A 22959-nucleotide genomic window follows, 5' to 3' on the forward strand; every position below is an offset into this window, starting at 1 on the left:
TTCATTTGTACCAGAGCAGGTGGAATGGATCCACAAAAGTTTAAGTTTTCTGATGTTTAACTGATTTTGTCCTATAAACAGTCAGCTAAACCTAAGCCTCAGTGTTGTGTTTAAGAACTGCCAGCAGGGGGAGCCAGTGCATAAAAACGTCCTTCCTTTGAACAAATCAGCTCTATTGTATTGTTTTCTTTATTGCAATAAATGTAAGAAAGAACATAGTGAGTCCAACACACCTTATAAGTTGTACTTTTAGCTTTTTTTTTTTTTTTTTTCAGTCTCGGCAGTGAAAATCTGCATTCATAAAAATACAAGTTCTAAATCCAAACGCTGAACAAAAGTATTTTAAACACACTGCTACTATAAACAATGATCGCAGCCAGCGCACAGACACTTAAAATAACGGAGCAGCAGTAACTAAACATTACCAGTGATACGGATCCAGCAATAATCACAAAACAAGATGCTCTGGAGTGATTGGATCATAACAAACAACATAGTAACGCAGTGAAAACTACCATTGCAAAATCTTGATGATGTCTAACGTTTTTAATTATTCTCAAGCAGTCATTTTAGTCCTGTTTTTTTAAGACACAATAAAAGCCTCAGAAGGGGAAACGTACAACAGGCAACCATACACATGCAATCATGTTCTCGAGTGTTTTTATGTGAACACCTAAACTTTGGACTGTTTCTACTATCTACTCCATTCCTGTGTCAACTCTAAAGCATCGCAGCGCACACCTCAAAAGTGTCAATCTAATCTAGACCTCTTCAGCTACACTGCCCTGCACTGCAAAGACAGATTTTTATGTTTTGTTTTGTTTTCTAAACGCGTCTGGTCTGTGTTGCGGCAGTGCTATTTCGTCTAACTACTGTCTCTCGTTCATCCTGAGGAGACTCTGGAAAATTTCCTGTCACTCCTTAACCTGTGAAAAAAAAATAGCAAGTCTTCTTTTTCACGTCTTCCCGGGACCACCATCGATGTTTTCAAATCAAATTTACCCGTCGGCTGAACACGAAAAACAAATCTCCAGGAACATTATAAAGGAAATACATTCAGAAGTATCATGCTAAGGCAGTTTTTTGAGTTATAGGCCTTCCCTTGTCTTTAGTGGGCCTGTCTTACCTCACACTCCCTCATCCTGTCTCAAGAGGGAGACTATTTTTGGACCACATCTGTATCACAAGTGTGCACGCAAGAAAAAGCGGTCTTTGTGCGCACAGGTTTCTTGTCTGTGCCTCCCCGCCAGCACAGCCAGCAGGTCACTACAAATCAAAATAAACCAGATATCCATCACATAATCAAACCTCCCTTGAAAAGCAAAAGGTTATGAACATTTTCCCCGTTCCAAACAACACCTCTTTACACACTGGTGTCATTACGTATTATTATAAACACTGACTTGATATTCGTATTGTTATTTAAGAGAATAGCCCTTATTCTCTTGGCTATCAAAAGTATCAGATATGAACATTAAAGACCTCCAGACGTGCTCATTAACAACAGATCCACTGTAATGGGTTTCTAGTTGTTAAGGCTGTGTCCACTGTGTGTGAACTTATCTTGTTTGTGCCTCACGTGTTAAGAACAAATACAGAAAGGACAAAGCTTCATTCAGTTCAAGTCTCCGGAGACAACACTGCCCCCTGCTCCTTTAAAATAGACATTACTCAGGGAGGTGGAAAGGAGAAACAGGGAGATGGGAGTGCTTTGGTCCATAAAAGAAAAGAAACATCATCAGGAACTAGATGCCCGCTCATGCTCCAGGGGTACCGGCTTGCTGGGCCATGAGAGGGTCTCCGCCATCCGCGTCGTCCTGCACGGGAGTGGTCTCATGCTCTGCTGTGATAACAATGGTGTTTTCATCTACAAGCTCACAGGTGGGATTGGAGAAAGCCGACAGGGGCAGGGTGATCCTCTGCATCTCACGCTCATAGACCCGCTGCTCATGCTGCTTCTTCAGGTCCCGACCCCTAAAGGCAAACACAAAACATAGATCGGTTATGATATCTCTTTATATATAGTTAACCCTCAAAAGATGAATCTGCAATAACTGATTTTTCTAAATGGATTTTTGTTAATTAACAGTAGCATTTGTTCATTCTCCCTTTTAACTCTTAGCTATCATGCAAACAACCAATCACAGTCAAGTCTTGTTTTGTTTTCAGCATCATGAAAATATCTATCATTCGCAGGCACTCAGAAGCCTTGTCGCTGATCCTACACACTGTATTTCTGGGCGTCACCCGAGGCAGCATATTCACGATAAGGGTCTTCAGAGAGCAGGATGTAGACGTAGATAACACAGCCTGTTACACCAAGCGCTGCATTGTCAGCAGTGGGACAGATGGCCAGAGGAACCCAGAACTCACAAGCTGGCAGGGAGTTTATCTACTCCAAGGCAATGCAGCGACGGGAAGCAGCACGAGGTGACCTTCTGCTGATCTGAAGCCAAAACAGGCCAATATACACCTATCTGCCTGCTCCTGTGCTGTCTTTGCTCTGCCTTGAAACACTTTATATCACCACAAAGTCTTTAGACTTCTCACAAATTTCCATTTCTTTTCAGGACCAGAGGGTTAGCGATACACGAGATGTAAAAAAAAGATTACTTGTACTTAATGCTACAAAATGAATCAGTGCACTCCTGGAGGTAATCCAAATGGATGGTGTTTGGGGTAGAAGGGAAGCCTCGAGGGGATTGGTTTCCTTGTCAATAAGCTATCTATTCCCACTGCAGGCTGTTTCCACTGGGATATAGTGTGCAATCTTTGCCTGGAGAAGTCTGGGGTGAAATCTTTCCTCAGCTCTTCTTTTAGGTGGCATAAGATAATGCAGAGTCAGTCAAAGACAGCGAATTGCAAAGAATGTAAGCATGTCTCCCACTCATCAAACTCATTACTGGTGGTGATGCTGCCAGTGTATGCTGAGGCCACTTATAAACCCTTTGACATAATATGCTTCTCCTCCTTATTAGTAATCACTTCCTAATAATAGAAAACGAGGACGGGGCAGCGCTAATCAGATAGGACAGCCCAACACAGATCCGGGAGGGCATTTTGTGTTTGCCAAAGGGAACCCGAGTTCCCTCTTTCGTAACATCGGGGCTAACGTTTTGCACGTTACATAACTGTACGCTTCCTGTCCCATTCAGCCCCTCCTGCTTAAAATAAACTGCAGGCATTTCATTTCATGCCACGTTTGCCCTCATGTTCTGTTGTGGTTTTTGTGAGAAAGCTCATAAAACTGCTGCCTTGCTTCTGAGAAGAACAACAGAGACCATCGGTAGGGAATCTATTTAATAGTCGATGGCCTAAACTTAAGAGTACGCCGATGACACGTGATGTCGTGTGAATGAATCATTCCGGTATTCCTCCTCCACCTTTCAAAGCTATCAAAAACACTACAAGCCGGTTTAAACTGGACGATGCAACTCTGAAGGATCGCATTTTGGCTTTATCTCACATCTAAGTAGCTCACCATCCATGAACAGACAATCCTGAACATCCTCATGCACACAAATCCCTCTGATACTGAACCAGCTGGCCTGCTGTGAGTAAGATGCTCACCTCTTATAGAAGTAGCCCAATGTGATGCCCACTCCAAGGACGATTATAATCCCCATCATGATGATAGCAAGGACATATCCTGAAAAACAAAAGGAGAAGAGGAAAATGGTTAAAACAGAAGATACAGATATATAAGAAAGACTTTCAGCTCCTTTAAAAACTAAACTGTGTAATTTATAATTAAAACGTATTCAAGCTGCAGGTTTGTGCACAATGCCAGCATCATACATGTTTTTAAAGTACAAAAAAGCACAGCATACCAATAGCGCCAAGGTCCTTCTTCTTTTTTGGTCCTGTATGAACTCGCTGGCTGATCCCCATCACTGGCTGCAGAGCTGGAACATCTCCCCGCGAAGCTTTGGCTGGCTGAGCGCTCTCTGTGGAGGGAGTGGTTGCTTTTGTACTGAGGGATTCAGTCTTTGCTGGTATGGAAGAGTATTGTTCTAAACATACAGCAAAACAACCTTTTAGTGGTCTTTCCCCAAGTCATGTTTTGCCATATAACAGAAGTAATAGGTTGTTTTTTTGGCCATAAAAAAACTTTTTAGTATACTGAGGATGCTTGCTAATCTGTGAAGGCACTATTAATGCTAAACATTGCACAGTGACGTGTAATGTAAAAGTAGTAACAGTCGTTTTGGAGAAACATATGCTGCCATTCCAGAATGTGAAGTCATTGCATGTTTGAAAAGGCAATTCCAATGAACATCCTGCAAAAACTACAGCAGCATGTCTGCGTAGTAAAACACTCTGGGTCTGAACCTGGAGTTTTTCCATTTCCTACCTTTTATCTCTACTTTTACATGAAGTAGTTCACTTTGGCAACCCTAACCCAAGAATATGTATTTATGCTTTTAAAACCTAATATATAGTTTTATTCTTTAGTGTGTGGCGGTACTTCAATTTGACCAGAAGTGGACCATGTGGTGTCCAATTACTGCTGGTCCAACAACATTACCGCTGACGCAAAAACAGCGGTAATGTTGTGGCATGACGAAAGCTCTGAGATTTCTCTCAACAAACTGTTGGGATGTAAATCAATAGGGGACTGACGAGCACGTGCCTTTTGGGTTGTTTTTTTCCAATGTACCAGACACAAACAAGCCCAGCACAGCCAACTGCCACTCCAACAGATGACAACGTCTGCTCTTTAAATCTTTTGTTCCCCGTTTCCTCCACAGAACTTGTTTATCAACTCTGCCCCAGTTAAAGGGCAGGAAGTCATAAACTGATTCAGCCAATTAGCTGCTGTCTCCGTGGGAAAAACCTCTCCTCTGTGCCAATAAGCTCGGTGCTGGGCGTGGTCAACGGCTTTCATCAAACAGAAGTTTGAGACGCGTGCGCTGGTGCTTTGTTATTGTATGACTTTTGTTGGCTCCCCAGAAGAGACGGAGACAAAGGTCACGCGAGATTCCTCAGAGTAACTTAACAGCGCCCAGCTGACCTACTACACTCTTAAAAGCAAGTCATCACTGATCCATCTGCAATGAGACTGGAACAAGTTTTAGACATGTGCTAGATGGAAACTTTGTTTTTTAAGTGATAAGAGTTTCCAACTTGGCTGCACACTTTTTGCATTGACTAATAAGTTTTACCTCAAGCTGAGAAGCTAGAAAACATCATTATTAGCAAAAAAAAAAAAAAAAAACCCATTTCTACTGCAAGGCCAGACAGTGCAGCTTATTTTTGGCCATGTTTCTACAAATGTCGAATTTGTTGTGCAAATGGCAGTTGTACTGTGCATACAACTCGTATAGTATTCATAATTACCGCTGTGTATAGGGTTTACCAACCTTTGCATGTCTCAAGTGCACAGGATTCTCTCTGAATTGCTCCATCTGGGCCAGCAATGTAGCACCAAGGCCTCTCAGAGGCGTCTGGGTTTCGGCAGTAATTGTGATCTCCAACACCTACGGGAGGAATGATAAAAAAAATAGCATGTGTCTGATACCATGCCTTGTAGAAATAAAGGCCAATCTCTACATGTCTGTCCCCACTGTGTGGATTCATTAATCATTAACACTACTTCATCACAGTACAATGAACGGCCTGGTATGAGCACAAACAAAGGAAAAGAGCAACTGGTGCATAAAATAGGCCACTTAACACCATCAACAGGCACAGATGCTGAAAATTCACATCTTTTATTGTATTTCACAGCCTTTCCTCTGATTTTGCCATGTCAGCACCTCAGCCAAGATGTTCCATGCTGTTTGTTATCCAGCACGGAAACTGTTGTGCCCAATAACTGTGGGCATTTCAAATCTGACTTCATTTTAAGGGGGGCATTAGATCTAATATAATTTTGTACCTTTTTCTGAATCTGGATGGATTGTAACATCATAGTCCCTTGTAGTATTGGTCCAGATTAGGCAGCTCAGACCTGAGGAGGAGTTCTGTTGTTCTCCTCTGTAGTCCACACCATGGGATCTCACGCAGTCTGAGCGAAACAGCAAAACAACAAGTGAGCGCAAGACATGAACTTATTTGTGCAAAGAAAACGAAAGGATAGAAAAATAATATAAACATTCACTCGGAGCACAGCTTTTAGAAAAACAAAAAAAGAAAGAGGAATTCAACACACACATACATAAAAATCAGTCTATAAAGCACAAGTTTACCTTTTTGGTCTCCATTTGATGCCCTGCTCTCCACCAGAGCCACGCTCAGGAAAACAACGTGTAAAGAGAAAAACACTTTGCAGAGCTGACGGGCTGATTTCACAGACAGCATTTTCCCTCTACACCAAAAATGTATATATATATATATATATATTTCAATATATACAAAGTGTTTCCGATGGAGGACGAGCCTGTGCTGGATTCAGACACACTGCCCCTCTTGCTGCAGTCCCAGCCCTTGTTTTTGTCAAGACGAGCTCTCAGCTTACTTCGTAAACAGCCTTCTGCGGTGGAGGCGGTGGTGGTGGAGGAGGAAGAGGTGTCCTTTGCAGTGCAAACCTCAAGGTCCTAAAGCCTCACCAGATTCCTATGCAACGCACACACACACACAATGAACATGCACAATGAAGAGCATACCCTGAAAAATAATACGTGCAGCCTTGATAAGAGATTGTTTTGCTTAAGCTGTGAGGAGAACTTATTTCCCCCCCCCCCAACTATCAAGCCTCGATCCTGTTCCTTAACCAAGACTATTTTCCACACTTACAGCCTTTTCTCTGGTTTCCTATAAATAGCTGCTCTACTTTTCCATTTCCATGAAAAAAAATTTAAAAACTTTTCCATTTTTAATCCCTCTCCAACTGCAAGGTCTTATCTGGCTCTAACTACTTGGTGCATTTATCCAAACTCCCTCTTCCTGTTTCCCATGCTTCCTCTCCACCCCAGGAGGCTTTCTTTTTTTTTTTCCCCTCCCCCCTTGTTTTGTTCTTTTTTAGGTGGATATTGTCAGAAGTTGACTCTGCTGAACCTAATAAAGCAGGGCTGCCAGTTGTCTCTTCCTGTGCACAGGGAGCTGTATGCTCAAAGCAGAGTGGAGGCCTGTGCCATTGTTGGCTGACTAATAAAGAGGGCAGCCAACCCGTGACTCAGTCAATGTTCACTCTGCCACTTTTCAAATATATGCTTACTCAGTTTTCAGGCAATCACCAGAGCAAACAGTGAACATGTGTGCCGTACGCTCCAGTACACTCTGGCCTCTCTGGATCTAATTATTTTGTCTCATTGAGACTATCTATGTCATAAACACTTGCACTTTTTATCAGCACGACTTTCTCCAGAAATGAGCTGCTGTAAAGAATTCTCCTAAGAAATTTCTCTCCATCGTGGTAAGGAATCAAAAAGTCAACATGACCATTCGATTATAGTTTCTCCAACCTGATGAGGAAGACTTCCTTACCTTCAGAAATGTGTCTGAGCCCTATCTGAAATCGACTAAATTATAATAAATATGCCTTGTTGGAGATTAAATGAAAGAAATCTGTGAAAACACATGTTGGCATTGTCTGCATTCATCTTTGTTCTCCTCCACAGAGACCTGCTGCGCTAAATGTTCACGTTAAAAGGCTAAACTTCCTGAAATGTTCCAGCTCATGCATATAAATTAAACAATTAAACTACTAAATCTGAGTGATCTGAAGCTTTAGGCTGTGTAAGGTTGACCATTCACATTGACAATCCAGATGCCTGTGCCTAATATTTGATGATTTAAAGGTTTGGAAAATGATAGTAAGCAGCACTAATCATATTAATGACTAACATTTTTCCAAAGTATCACCCTTAAAAAAGTTCTTGATTATATAAACTGCATAAGCTTTTTTTTTTTTTTAAATCAAGATACAAGAAGCTGTCATTTCAGATTTCATATAAGATTTAAGTCATTATAAAAAGAAAACAAAACTAAGTGTGGGTATTTTCTCACTGCAAACGCAAAGATCAGCTGGGTCCCTGTGGTAGAACAGTGGAAAAACATGACGTCCAAACAGTGCAGTGCACACACGTCAGTATTTATTTACACATCACATAAAAGGGGCTTCGCATTGTTTCACGTTGCCATAGTTAATCATTTCATTACCAAGGGCACGGGCTTACTGAGAACCCAGAGACTGTCAGTCACAAAGGCCGTCAGAGGCTTTTCTTGAAGCAGATGGTCATTTTCCAGTTTCATGCACTTTGCCTCCAGGAGGAAATCTCTAACCATCATGACCTTAAACTCACTTCTCATACTTTGTTTTCAAGTTTAAGGGGAATAAAGGAGCGTTCAGTCAAAAAAACACAATTAAAATAGCTTTTCATTAAAAGTACACTTTTATTTTCAGGCATGTGAAAAAGCTTTCAAGAGTTAAAATAACAAGATTATTAAAAAGTAGGAAAGTAAAGTGTGTTTAAAACTAAGGAAGGGAAGCATGGTTTTGTTTTTATCTGCAGCTGCAAGCTGTAGGCACTATTTAAACTCTTAAAGGATTCTAGATAGAATGATTATGTTTGTCCAAATATGGCCCCCACACTTGTGTTCTCCTGCTTCCATTATTTAAAATGAGCCGGTATCAACACGGCCCACACGGTTTCCTTTGAGGCTCATGCTAATCTCACAGTACTCAGGTGTGGATTTTGCCATGGCTCATAGAAGACACATTGCATAAGTTTAATCTACGAGCCATTAATACAAGCTTATAGTCATTACTGTTGCATAACCTAGATGCACACAAGTGCAGCGCTTCATATATGCACAGTGCAAGCACATATAGAGGTAGGTTCAGATACAAATAAACTGATAATGCTGCACTACTAATCATGTCCAATGACAGCATGTACACCCGCTTTGATGTCCCTGTTTATCTAATAACAAGAGCTGCCCATCTCAAACAAAAGCAGTGATGTAAGACTGCTCAAGTGTGCGGTCTATTGCAGGGCAACCGCCGGCTCTCAATCACATTCAAGTCCATAATCATCAGCCCTCATGTGGTTGGAAAGGGAACACTTATCCAGGCAGAAGGCCTCTAATGGAACAATAAAGCATGCACTGTATTCCCCTGGTGGGTAGCAGGCAGATAATTTCTCCAGATGCTGTTGCATTACATCACTGCATCACTCTGAGCCTCACTGCTGTCGATGCTCAGACACAGCAAACTTGTAGCTGGGAAACTGTTTATGGTGATCAAAGGCAGACCTGCTATTCTAGTGACTGTAGCTCTACAAGAAATGAACCAACCCTCAGAAAATGTTATTAAACTTTATTAAAAGGCATTGTATCATTAACATCCCTCTAGAGATTAGGAGGAGCAGCTGTTTTCTTTTTCTTCTCTTTTTTTTTTTTAAGCATATGTTCAGTTGGCATGAAGAGCCTGGATGGTCTCTTTTCTGTAGAGCAAATATTATAATGTCCAGAAGTGGTAGCAGCTCTTACATAACCTTGTACTGCAGCATCAGGATCTGCAATACTCATTCACGCCTTGGGCCTTATACGAGTATGCCATCATCATCATTCTTCAAGTGTCTGCAGGTAATTTTATCCACAGCCACATCAGCCAAAAAGGCTCTGCTCATTGAGCGCTCTGTCGTAGTGGCAGCTCTCCAGCCACAGCAGCTGTCAAAGCAGAAGGAAAGTGGACACCGTTCTGAGTGAGTAGACTACAAACGTCCTGTAAATGCGTGTTCACGGATAAAGGATCACAAAGGTGTTGTATACAATTAGATGTTTTCAGTAGTCGGAGGAGGAAGGCAGCCCTGGTCAACAGGCCACACAGGGTGCTGTGGAAACGGGGGTCCACAAGGAGAGCCAGCCATAAGGGGGTCAATGATTCAGCTATAGAAAGAATAAATAATTGAATTATAACATTGAAAATTCACAAATATGCAAGAGTATGTATATGGCGTTTGGCATGCTAATGTGGCACCTGGCTGGACTTCTTTGCAGACTGCAAGGCCGTCTACCACCTGTGCAGCATTGTCCTGTGCCCATGAATTCAGGCTCCGTGCCAGAGAAGAGGATTGAGAGTACTTTTCAGCCATCTGTAGCAGGTAAGGCAGTACATGCACGGACATCACAGAGGGCTCTGCAAACACATTGGCCTCATCCTGCTCATACAGACTGGAACACCTGAGAGAGGGAGCAATAAGCCACACGCAGTTAATATGGTTATATGGTTACGTTTGTACAAATGCATTGATTCAGTGATGAAACGTACCCCTCCACCGAGGCATGTCTCAGCACAGATCTGAGGTCAGACTGAGGCAGGTGACACATCAGCACCTCCAGTGTGCCAGGAGCATCCCAGCACTCCTCTAGCAGCACATCCAAGAGGAATGGCAGAGCTTGATTGACCTGCACAAGGTAGACATTCCTCTGGCTTTGGCCTCTTCTTGCATGGTGGAGCACGGAGGCGAAACAAGCCGCTTTAATCCTCACCTCCTGGCTTTGGTCCTGCAGCAAGTAAAGGCCTGTGTTGATCAACCTAGGAGGGAAGATTCAGTGTTCTGAAGTCTTGCTCATCAGAGTGCATCACCTGACGACATGCTTTGACTTCCTTAATACCTGATCATAATGGGAACCAGAGTGCTGTATTCTTTCATTGTGTGGCTCATGAGTGGCGCTCCAGCCACACACAGAGCTTCAGCGCATGCTATCCTGAGCACTTCAGGGACATCTGGGGCCCAAAGGCATTCCAAAATACCACACCAGCGCTGGATCATGGATATCTTTAGACTGATTGGCAAAAGAAAAGAAGAAAATTAGGGCTGCAGTGAGACGTACTCCAATATGGGACTTAATAAAGAAATAAAGTGGGGCAATAAAATGTGTAAAAACCTGGATTGTGGCCAATGGGACAGCAGCAGGCTAGCAGCAGAGAAAGCCTGGGATAGAAACTCTGGCCCGCCTCTCTGGTCCTCCAGGTCCCTAAGCAGCAAATCCAGACACTCAAGCAGAACTGGCTCTTCCAGTGGGGCCAAGAGTACAACACGCTGGGATGAAGCGGTATCACCTCTGGCCATCACTGCCACCAGGGCTGCAAGGTAGCTCCTGCAGTACTCCACACTGCGGCTCAACAACGCCTCCCTTAAATTTGCCTGGAAGTGGATTTGATTGTAAGACGTTCAGGTTCTTTTTTGTCTTTTAACAGATAATTTCTCTTTATTTTCAGTTTACTGAAAGCAGTGCTTATGCATTGTTACCAAATCAGATGAACAGGTTAAAAAAAAACTGCTGGAAAATAAACACCAAACCACAAAAGAATCATCTTTCCCACTGTGCAGGTATTCAGGATCTTATCGGATCTTTTTTAAAATGGGTGAGTAACACTGGCAGGAAACAATGCAGTTGGTTGATTTAGCGATAACATAACACACAAGTGATATAAAGGGAATATATCCTCAGCACGACTGTGCTAGAGTCGCCCTTTTTCCAAATTATAATAGTGTACGGGCACACCCTTTCTTTTGCCAGCTGTCAACCTCGGCTGGCATTATATTTAAGATTATCTTTGGCTCAAAGGTTTCCTCTCATTGTATTATAAGAAGGTCGTTACAAAAAAAGCTGCTCGGCTGGTTTTGGGAAAGTCTGCTTTCTCTGTGCTGCCTCAAGTGTAGGGAACAAATCACGTTTTACCTGCAGCACCCTCTGGACCACTTCTTTCAAGCCAGTCTGCCGCAAACTCTGCCCATCCAGGACCCATGCAACCAATGTGAGTCTAAGATCAGGGCTCGCTGAAGAGAAGTTCTCCCAGATTTTGCATGCCCACTGTTGATCTGCACATAGAAAGTGAATGGCTTTTTCATGGAAGGATGACATCCCAACCTGTGGAAACAGGTATAGACAGGCTCAATACAGAGCGGATTAGGCAAAAACAAAGAAAGACTTGTGGTAAAAGCAGCTGCAAATATATTTTCTGAATCAACTAGATACTGAGTGACTGAGATCAAGAGAAGAATCCTTAAAAAAAATGTAATTATATTGATAACAGTCACATTTGTGCTTATTTTATATAAAATGAAGGAGCTACATTTGCACCAGCCACATGTATCAGGCTTTGGAAGACCTTTTATGGGCCCAATAAACGGGTTAGTAATTCACACACCTGAAGACTCTGCTGAGGTGTTTGGAGGTGACGCAGGAGTGTGCTGCTGAGATCTGAAAGGTAGGTCTCACAGCAGAATCTTCTAAGAGCATCGACCACATCGAGATAGACTGCTCTCACCAGGGGGCAGCGTTGAGCTTCAGTCACCATCCACAGTGACGCTATTATCCTGCTCAGCACCTCAAACAGGTTATCTGAAGGGGTGCTGCTAATGGAAACGCAGCAGGATTTCAAAACCCGACATTCTGATGAATGAACAAAGCCCTTTGAAAGCCTGAAAGTGTGAGATGAAAGAATAAAGAGCTCTTTTAAGTCTCACCTGTTGCCGCAGAGAGCTCTTTCTAGAATAGCTTTGATCTGCAGCAGCTGTCCATGGAGCCGGTTGTGAGAGCACTGCTGCTGTGGACTGGGAAGTTGAGATGTCAGGTTGATGAGGATGTTCATGTACTCAGAGGGAGGAGTCATGGCAACCAGAGCCTTTGAGGCCATCATTCTCACACTGTAAATCGGACTGGCAGACAGCTGGAGTAAAGGAGGCAGGAAGTCTGACAAAGTTCTGGAAGAAAGGAGGAAAGCCAGGAGATTCACTTAATTAAATATTGCTCAATACAGAGATTTATTAATGTGCAACTAACATATACCAGAAATGTATAAATGAAACAAAATGCTGACCTATACAAGGAACATTTTGATGAATATACTTATTTTTATTCTTGTCAAGAATTCCAGCAAAATGAGATTGCTTATTTCTAAATGTTTTATTCTTGCTCTCAGTAGTTATGGTAGATAGCTATAGCTACATATTTACTGTGCAGACATGAGAGTAATATTGATTTTCTTATCTGACTTTAAGCAAAAAACCAAATGTGAAAACTTCCTAAAATGCCTTCCTTAAATCGCTGGTCTTCAGTGACATTGTAAAGTCACTGTAATGTTTCAATCTTACTTCTAATCAAACTGTTTAAGAGAAATGTAAACATTACACACTCTTCTGAGTCTTGAACACCGGGCTGGAGTTGGGCTAGCAGAGTGAGAACAGGGTAGAGCGAGGGTTTGAGATGTAGCTTGGCCTCATTGGGTGGACCCTCGAGGTCTTGTGCCGACCCTCTCAGCTCGCCCAGGAGGAAGGGCTGGAGTGCAGGATAGTGGAAGAAGAAGGCAGCAGGAGACATAGCATGCTGCGTGGGGCCAGCCTCTTCAGAGGTCGACCGCTGGCCGAGCATTCGTGTGCAGAGAGAACCTGGAAACAGAGGATATTTAGGGCTGAACTTAATAGCCATATTCCTCAATAATCAAAATCGGTTTCTTCTTTAAAAGGAAACTGAGGTATTTCTGGTATTTGTACAGATATTTAAAAATGGAGAAAACACAGTAACAGTCATGATGAAAAACTACAAATACATAGTAAAACTAAAACTCTAAATGAGTGAGTGTCTCACTGTAAAGTTGCAGAGCAGCGTTCCTCATGGCCCAGCAAGGAGAGCTGAGCAGAGTGAGTGACAAGATAGCTACATCTGACGCAAACTGAAGGATAGCTGCTCCCAAAGCCGTGCTCCGCACCAGAGCCTGCAGGGTGTGCACTGCACACACCTGTAAGAGGAAAGCACAATTATTCCACCACCTCTGCTGTTTTTTGTTTTGTCTTTTTTAATTACAAAAACCAACATCTTCCCTCTGTAGCTACGCACCTGTGGCAGGTCCAACGTTTGGTCCCAGTCATCATTTAGAGGAGTTCTGGCTGTTTCCAGCAAGGTTTGCATACTGTGGGCTAACAGTGGTCTTGCTTTACTCGCTTCTTCTGCAGACAAAATGCACAGGATCAGCATAGGCAACCCCGCAGCCCGCCGGGTCACAGATGTAGAACGAAGACACTGAACAACCTGCAGTCCCTGTAAACAGAAACGAGTGGAAAAACTCAATCTAAAAGCCAACAATCCGTGTAAAGCTTTCAACCCGGGAATGCACCATCACTTACTTTTTTCAGCATTTGGGCTGGGATATCCCTGAGCTCTGGATCACTGCTGCTCAATAGAGAAGCGCAGAACTTTGTGAAACCTATACAACATCCCTCTACTGCCCCCTGGTGAGGAAAAAATATAGTTTCATAAAGTTTAGAACATCCAGACTCAGTGCCTCTCAGTGGGCTCTATAAAACTTACCCAGTGACGGCATTTGAGAAGAATATTCTTGAATATTTCTGCAGCTTTGATTAGATCCTGTTTTGTTAGAAGGCACTTGCTGGGTTTGGATTGTGTGAGAATTTTCTCCACCAAAGAGCCTAAAAATATTCCTATTTCCTAATCAGAAAACAAATAATGCACATTTATCAAAGTGGTAAAAACATCTTCAACGTTCAGCAATCAGTTTGTGCATCTACATCTACAGCTATACCTTGAGGGAGACCCAGCAGCAGGTGAGAACAAGGCTGTGCTCTTCAGAGAGCAGGACACACTCCTCTCCCTCTGCCTGGCCACCTGCAGATGTTTGGGCTATCAGAGAGCTGATGGCATTTCCCATATCACAAAAGGAAGGCGGTGCATCTAGGACGAGACAGAGTAATTTCTCGAGAGGTGTAGAAATAAATCTCAACTAAGTGAGAAGTGTTTCTGCAGACTGTTCTGTTACCCTTCTCGCTGGCACATGCTTCCGGATCTCCGTAAAGAACACCGAGCAGCAGCAGAGAGATGTTCTCCAGCAGGCCCAGCACCTCCATGTTCAGACTGGGGTCAAGTGTGTCATATACACTGTTGGGTGTCTCAAGCAAACACCTCTGAAGAGCACTTAGAGCACCTGCAACCCAATTCGTGACAGGATTTAAAGGACTGAAACTTTTTTTGAGGTTTATCTTAAATGTCTCTCAGTCTCACCATGTATAGGCTTTTCTCTGGCAGCAAGCATCATGTCTGCCTTGGCTGTTAGATAGTGCTCCTCGAGCTCCTTCACCAGGACTTTAACCATGCAGAAGGCCTTTGAGTTACTTTCCCTACTGTTCAGCCTGCAGCCCTCACACTGGTGTTTTGATCTACAGTGACAAAAAAACGGAAATTAATTTTCTTCCTGGTGTCCCCAGAAAAAAAAAACGGCACAATGGATCCGATCGTCACACCACAGTGAATCTAAATAGTCCAATCAGAGTCCAAAATATACAACGAATAAATGTCATCAGTGAGAATGAAGCTGTTTTTAAGCAGTTTGTTCCAGTTTGATGTACATTACAATTATCAATGCTAAAAACAAAGCTCTGTTTTTATGTAAAACATTGCATGTCTGGTTTCATAATACTGTGTCTCCTTAGTTCATATTACCTGTGAATACAAACAAGTATTTTCAAGCCACAAAAGTTTCTTATATAGAAGACTAAACTGCACGCCATCCTTTCTGCACTGTTCTTCAATGAGCAGTGGCAGCTCTGTTTTGAGTGAGCTGGCTCTTATTAAGCGTGAGGTGAGAACAAAGCTTCTGGTACGTCTGTAAATTTTTAAAAAATCACATGTTCTTCTAGTGGAAATGTCTTTTTATTTTAGCAACTATATTACTAATCTGAGTTAACCCTGATTTATGTTTTTTCACAGAGTTTGGGTGTTCAGTAACTTCCCCTGCCAAAGAAATCTCACTACCTGTGAAGCATTTTCTAAAGTTCCTTTGTATTATCAGCAGGCAATGCAAACTGTTCCTTTGACTGCCAACTGCATCTACACAATCAGGAGTTTATGGACCTACAGCATCATTTAAAGAATCTTATCATTTCAATTCTCCAAAAGCAAGAAAAGTACTGTAGCATTGGGAATGCTACAGTATTGTGCAATAGTGACATATTGCAGGGGACCAAAACACACCACTCTCTAATAGACTGCAACTCTTAATTAATCAACAGCTTGTGCTTTGAATCCACATGCCAAAAAAAAGAAATATAATAAGAACGACAGCCTTTAGAGAGCAGTTCTTACTTCTGAAGGAGGATCTTCATCATCAGTGCTCCCATTTGGGCCTCCTGCACCCGGGGACTGCATAGAAGCTGTTTAGTTCTCGTATGCAGCACTTCAGTGAGATCATCTAGAAAACTGGGTGGAAAAAATCTCAACAATAACCCAGCAGCGAGCTCCCGAATCTGGGGGGGGGGGGATTCCTTATATTCAGCTTCGATTGATTTAAACCAATTAAAATTTCAAGGTAAGAAACGGCATCTCTACCTCATTTGTAGAATCTTCCAAACAGCTGAGAAGTACTAGCTGTTTCGTCCTGCAGAAGAAATCCCACTGTCCTCTCTGTCTGGCACAGCTAATGAGAGAACTGATATTTGCTGCAAACATGTTCCACAGATATCATTAAAAGCCAAAAAACAGGAGGGAAAAAATCTGTTAAGTGTAGAATATCAGCATCACATTTTCCAAACGTACCCGGAGGTTGTCCCTTCTTCCTGTCTGGGCTCCAGGTGTCTGTGCAGGTCTCCAGCACTGCTGAGAGCAACAGCAATGCCGTCTTCTTTCTCTGATAACTGTGTCCTGGTGCCAGATAGGTGTATGGAAGCTGACTCAGCCATTCCACAAATCCTATATGACATATGAAAAGAAGAAGTCACTCACCTACGCACTGTTCAAACCTGTTTGAGACTGCCTATCAATCAGAAGAAGCTGGCTTAAAGGAACGATCGCCTTAAAGGGAGGAGAGTTTGTTTCATACAGAGGACCACCTGACTGCCCTGGTGTAGGTTAAATGGGGATTATTTTGAATTGTGAATCATGCAAAGCTACTCTAGTATAGTCTAAGGACAAAAATGGGGAACTAGAAAGGTCTCATTCAAAAATGATGATTTTCTCACCTATTCCCTGATCTAAGAGATCCTGTGTCCTTTCCGAGTGAGAGGATTCTCCTTTCTTTTTGCCCTTCTGTCCTCTGACATATGCCAAACAGCCATCTCTGATCCGAATCAGAAATTTCTTCACTCCAGCCTGAAAATGTTGGCGAAAAGGCGAGGAGTCGCAGTTTAGATTCTGAGGTATGAACGTCCTCATGATCGCCATCTCCTGCGGAGTTGGTGTGTCTTTGGTCTTCGGGCAGCAGCAGAGCAGATTGAGAGCAGCAAGTCGTACTTTGTCATCTGCAGATCCTAGAGCTAGCTGGAGGGTCTCTAAGGTGGAACTACCCTGAAGGGCCCAGAGGGAGTCTCCAGTTACAGCTCGATAAGAGCTCAAGATGCAGGCCCAGGCGTGGAGGTGACCTGGGGTGTATGGGTCCAGGGAGGCCAGCATGTGGTCCACAGCAGAGGGGAACACCTGGAAGGTGCAGGGTAATAACTGCGTTGCACTGTTGTTCTGTAGAAGAGGCACTTCAGATGTCAGCGCCTCATGAAGGACAGATTGCCAACGCCGTGCCCAGTGACTCGCCAGATCCAGCTCCGCGTGTGAAGAAGAGCCATCACACAGCTCTCGCCTCTGCTGCTGGATCAGACTTTTATAAAGCTCTGACCCACACGGTGCCAGGTGATTGGTAGACAAGCACTTCAGGAGATGACTGGATATTTCAGGACACTGATCCAGCAGCTGAAGACAGGAAGGGCAAAAGAAAGACAGAAAAAGTAAACAAAGACATGGCCAATAATGACTAGCTCACAACATTAATTAACACTGTAACTGCCTTTAAATTCTCACCTTGTCAGTACCCAGATACGGCAGCAAGGCGCACAGGCGATGATACTTAGCTTTGGCTTCCCAAGGTAGCTTCATTATTCGCTCGAGCAGAGTAAGATAAAGAGCCCTCTTTGTGTCACAGAACTGTTTACAGTCCATCTCATAGAGATCCAGCAGCAGAAAAAATGCACTGCGAGCAGTTTCTGACACCCCGTCCACCTGCAAACACACAGTACGACAACCCTGGCTGTAATATGACTTTATTATTCCAACATCAAAATGGGCTACAGGGCCAGACCTTTGCCACATCTGGGTCAGTCTGACCACTTGTCACTGTTTCTAATCCCTGCATATGCCCCCCTCAAGAAAACTGCTCTTACCATCACAAAGAATATTACCATATGGCCAGAGGGTGCCTCTCAGCAGCTGCAGGACTGTTTTGACAGGACTAACTGGGATATCTTTGAACATCAGGACTTGGAAATGTTCACAGACAGTGTCCTCTGCTATATAAAACACTGCATAGGCACTGTTACAGCAGTCAAACGGATCCGGGCTTATCCCAACCAAAAGCCCTGGATGACCCGGGAGGTCAGGCAGCTGCTGAAGGAGAGGAACATTGCGTTCAGGTCTGGCAAAAGGGATTACTACACCACAGCCCGATCCAACCTGAAGAGAGGCATCAGAGAGGCAAAGGGGGACTATAGGAGGAGGATTGAGGACCATCTGAAGAGTAATACCAGCTGGCAGGTGTGGCAAGGCATCCAGCACCTAACCAACTATAAGATCAATCTCGGAGCTGCGGACGGTGACCTGGAGCTGGCAGAGGAGCTGAATATCTTCTTCGCCCGCTTTGAGACCAGGGTACCGGAGGTATTGGAGCCACAGCAGCAACACGCCACCCATAGCAGCACCACCCTCACCCTGGAAGAGCACGAGGTGAGGCGCATGCTGCAGGCTGTTAACCCGAGGAAGGCGGCGGGTCCTGATGGTGTGCCAGGTCGAATATTGAGGGATTGTGCAGGACAGCTGGCTGGGATCTTCACCAGGATCTTCAACAAATCCCTCGCACAGGCGACTGTCCCACTCTGCCTGAAGTCCTCCACCATAGTCCCCTTGCCTAAGAAGCCCCACATCACCGGCCTGAATGACTACAGACCGGTGGCACTCACCCCAGTGGTAATGAAATGCTTTGAGAAGCTGGTCCGCAGACACATCACAGCAGCCCTGCCCCGCAGCCTGGATCCACACCAGTTTGCCTACAGAGCAAACAGGTCCACGGAAGACGCTGTAGCCACAGCACTCCATGCTGCATTAACTCACCTGGAAGAGCATGGTAGCTATGTGCGGATGCTCTTCGTGGATTACTGCTCAGCTTTTAACACCATCCTTCCACACAAACTGGTGGCCAAGCTACAAGACCTGGGGCTTCCATACAGCACCTGCATGTGGATCAACAGCTTCCTCTCGGGCCGTAGACAGCGAGTCAGAGTTGGCCATCGCACATCCTCAGCCCTGAGTCTCAGCACTGGCTCACCCCAGGGCTGTGTGCTCAGTCCACTGCTCTACTCTCTCTACACACACGACTGCACTCCTCGCCACCACAGCAACATCTTTGTGAAATTTGCAGACGACACCACAGTGGTGGGGCTCATTTCCAAGGGAGACGAGTCTACGTACAGAGACGAGGTGGAGCAGCTGACGTCATGTTGTAAGGCCAATAACCTCCTCCTCAACACTTCAAAAACCAAAGAACTCATAATAGATTTCAGAAGGAAAAAGGCAGAGATCCAACCACTATTCATAAATGGGGACTGTGTAGAAAGGGTGGCAAGCTTCCGCTTCCTGGGAGTCAATATAGAGGAGAACCTTTCCTGGAGTGTGAACACCTCCGAGCTGCTGAAAAAGGCCCAACAGAGACTGTACTTCCTGAGAATTCTCAGGAGGAATAACATCACACAGAAACTGCTGGTGTCCTTCTACAGAGCCACCATTGAGAGTGTTCTAACTTACTGCATATGTATTTGGTACACTAGCTGCACAGGGGCTCAGAGGAAAGCACTCCAAGGGATCATTAACACCGCCCAAAAGATCACTGGCTGCCCTCTCCCCACACTGGAAGTTCTACACAACGCCCACTGTTTTAAAAAGGCCCAAAACATCATAAAAGACACCTCACATCCTGGCCACTCCCTGTTCGAACTGTTGCCCTCAGGGCAATCAGAGCAAGGACTAATAGACTCAAACACAGCTGTTATCCAACTGCAATAACACATCTGAATACTACAAAAAAATGTCCATCACGCCACTCTTGTGTTAATCTATGCACGGCCTGAAGCATGTGTGTGGGAATGTATGTGAATGTTTTACTGTTACATCTTATTAGTATTTTAAGTATTCTTATCTATTTTATTTATTGAATTTTATTGTTTTATTTATATTTTGATATTGCTAGGGATGATGCAATGATCGGGGACCATTCTTCATTTCATTGTTCTCGTGACAATGCCAATAAAGTTTCTGATTCTGATTTATTGAGCAGCTAATATGACATCAACCAAGACAGAATATAAACAAATTTGATTCCAATTACAGTCTATTTTAAGTCTTTTGTCTATCAGACATAAAAATATACAAGACAAACATGGTTACTAAAGAATTATAGAGGAGAGGAGTAGAATATGATAGGATATTTTTTCTGCTCCCCTTTCCTCTGCCTATCCTACTCCTGTCCTCTGTAATTCTTTCCATATTGCCAATTTTGTCTATCGAAGAGTTTGAATATTAAAAACGTCCCACTTCACTTAACAATAATAGTTCTGTTCTCACCGGGCTTTCTGCATTGGTCCAGATGAGGTGAATGAGCTGCTGCAGCAGAGTGCAGTTGTCAGGAAGAAGGCGAACACATGTCACCTTCCACAGATCAGCCAGACATTCTTTCACCTTCTTCAGCCATAAGTTTAACACTGCAACAACACCTCAGGTTTATGTAGGCCACAGAAGTGTTGCAAAGCATGAACAAACAGCTTAGGCAGCAACTCACCTTCGAAGGCAAAGTAGTGACAATCCAGCTTCTCCTCGCACAAAGTAAACACCAGAGGAAACAAACCGTGCAGCAGCAGGCGATTCTAAAGAGAAAAGTTTGGAAATGAAAGCAAACACAACCACAATGCATGCTCTGAGGTGGACTTCAGGTAGATTTACTTCTGGGGCGTCCTCATGTGAACTGAGCAAAATGTGAGGTCGACAGCAGGTCAGGAGACCTCTGCAAACAGCCAGTCTGGCCACTCCATCCTTCTCTGCAGGGTTGCACTGCACCCGGAGAACACCGACAGCCAGCAGCCAGGGCTCTGAGAAATAACAGGAAGTGGGAGCTATTCAGCAACGAGTGTCCACACACTTACAGTGTGCTGTAGAATCTGTGATAACACATTGTGTGCATAGTTTCTGATCAATTTTTAGACATAGTGCAACATATATTACATGTATTGGCAGATGTTCGCTTGGGTAAATATCTGTTCAAATTCCAGTGCTTGATTTGCTTCTACATTCATGTCACTGCTTCCATACCCAAGTGAGAGACCTGTAGCAGACTCCAGGCTGCAGCTCCTCCAGCTCCGTTCTCTGAGGCTGTGTTGATCAGCATGGCCACGGCGGTGCCGGCAAGAAGACGAGTGTCTCTGTTGCAGCTCTGCACGACAGGACACAGTCAGCATTAAGCTGTAACAGCTGACATTTATCCCGTAAGTGAGTGATTAATTAATTCTTTAGAAACCTGTACAAGTATTATGGCCATAAGGGTCTGCAGGATCTTTTGCACTGGGGCTCTCTGTTCCTCATCCCACACCAGAGGAGCAACATCACTGGACAACAGCTGGAATATCTGCAAACACACCTGCAGAGATTACAGTTCTCCGGTCAGTGACAGAGGTCACGCAGTAAGTTGATGATGATCCACACTGCTCCTCGCATACCTTGACTGTAATGTAGCACAGCGGTCCATCTCTCAGGGATTCTTGCTGCAGTGCGACAGGGAGTAACTCAGAAACTTTGTTCAGCACGGACATGTACGACTCTCTCCACACCTCACGGCCAACAGTGCTGTCTTCCAGGAACATACAAGCTGCAGACAGTGTGTGTATATATATATATATATACGCACAGGAACAACAGTTAAACACAAGTTAAAGGTGGCAACTTACTAAAAATAAATGTACGTTTAAATTTGTTCTGACCTCTTTGCAAATCCTCAAAACACAAAATCTGAAATGAAGACAAGGTCAAAGTTGGCTGCAGTCCTTTTATGGAAATGTGCGACAAACCAAAGCGAAGTGAGGACTCTGTACCTGGTCACTGTGGACTACGGAGTGGAAACACTCACGGGTCTCTCTAAAAACCAGCTGGTGGTCCACCTTTGCTAAATGTTGCAACATCTGTTAAGGAATAAAATAAAGGTGTAAATGTGCCTTTCTGTCTTTAAGCTGCGAACAGCCACATCGGACACAAAGTAAAGCCAACCTGGTCCACTTTGCGACAAGCTGTGGAGATGCCGACCATCTGCAGCTGCGTGGATATGAGCAGCCTGACGAGAAGTGTGAGATGGTCGTTTTCTAAACCAGACAGCTGTGCTTCAGAAAGTTGTCTCAGCAGCTGGACAGCTTCCTCCAAGCAGCGCTCCTTGCATCTCTTCACGCCGCTCCTGTTCACGGAAGCGCACTTATTCAGCCAAACTTTTCAGAACAGCATGCAGTGTTTTAGAAAATAGCTATGCGTGCCTGAGGTGCAGCTGCTACCTGGACGATTCAGACAGTTTCTGAAGAAACTGCCTCAGAGTCCGGCTGACGTTCTCAGCTGCTTCATTCTCGGAGATCACACAGTCCTGCAGACTTCTCAGCAGCTCTTCAAACCCCAGCATCATCACATCGATTCCACAGTACAGATGTGTACTGTTTCCAGACTCCCAGCGAGCACGTTGATTTACAGGTCACGTGACAAGACTCTTCTTCTACTATTTTTTAGAGCAGCTGTCATCGCAGACTTACAGCCACATGCTGCCACCTAGAGGCCGAAGTGTTATTGTTGCTATCCATAGATTTTCAAATTTGAAATGTACTGGTTTGCAAAAAAAACAAATAAGCAATTAAACAAAACAACAACAACAAAAAACCAAACAAACAGGAAAAATAGTGACAAACTTTTATTATTGGATTTTATGTGTAGTCTTGTTTT

The 22959-nt window shown here is 43.9% G+C and overlaps 2 protein-coding genes across 7 annotated transcripts; both read right to left on the reverse strand.

Annotated features, from left to right (window-relative positions):
- Positions 1-171: 171 nt before the first annotated feature.
- On the reverse strand, positions 172-6899 carry pik3ip1 (phosphoinositide-3-kinase interacting protein 1). Of its 2 annotated transcripts, none has more exons than XM_080895270.1 (7): positions 6739-6899; positions 6192-6558; positions 5882-6010; positions 5364-5480; positions 3831-3947; positions 3571-3649; positions 172-1974 (listed from the first exon to the last, which is right to left on the reverse strand). In XM_080895270.1, exons 2-7 carry the CDS (start codon positions 6301-6303, stop codon positions 1758-1760), a joined length of 771 nt encoding a protein of 256 aa, XP_080751396.1. In that variant the 5' UTR covers positions 6304-6558; positions 6739-6899; the 3' UTR covers positions 172-1757. The 2 variants fall into 2 exon arrangements, with proteins under 2 accessions (XP_080751396.1, XP_080751395.1); XM_080895269.1 differs by having other exon boundaries at positions 3831-4013; positions 6739-6897.
- Positions 6900-8102: 1203 nt separating this feature from the next.
- On the reverse strand, positions 8103-22720 carry LOC308403560 (tRNA (32-2'-O)-methyltransferase regulator THADA). Of its 5 annotated transcripts, XM_080893100.1 has the most exons (32): positions 22524-22720; positions 22249-22429; positions 22077-22163; positions 21966-21993; positions 21705-21853; positions 21506-21625; positions 21301-21421; positions 20935-21080; positions 20774-20858; positions 20560-20696; positions 17752-17949; positions 16923-17643; positions 16501-16653; positions 16294-16403; positions 16051-16211; positions 14971-15125; positions 14729-14893; positions 14495-14643; positions 14263-14400; positions 14079-14183; positions 13792-13992; positions 13543-13693; positions 13091-13343; positions 12423-12659; positions 12104-12311; positions 11635-11823; positions 10837-11096; positions 10564-10734; positions 10217-10483; positions 9926-10128; positions 9718-9834; positions 8103-9615 (listed from the first exon to the last, which is right to left on the reverse strand). In XM_080893100.1, the coding sequence occupies exons 1-32, from the start codon at positions 22646-22648 to the stop codon at positions 9572-9574; spliced, it is 5535 nt and encodes a 1844-aa protein (XP_080749226.1). In that variant the 5' UTR covers positions 22649-22720; the 3' UTR covers positions 8103-9571. The 5 variants fall into 5 exon arrangements, with proteins under 5 accessions (XP_080749226.1, XP_080749225.1, XP_080749224.1 ...); XM_080893099.1 differs by having other exon boundaries at positions 8103-9834; positions 21512-21625; XM_080893098.1 differs by having other exon boundaries at positions 8104-9834; positions 12104-12308.
- Between the last annotated feature and the right edge of the window lie 239 nt (positions 22721-22959).

The sequence above is a fragment of the Rhamphochromis sp. 'chilingali' genome (genome assembly GCF_963969265.1).
Source record: "Rhamphochromis sp. 'chilingali' genome assembly, chromosome: 10".
Lineage (NCBI taxonomy): Eukaryota > Metazoa > Chordata > Actinopteri > Cichliformes > Cichlidae > Rhamphochromis > Rhamphochromis sp. 'chilingali'.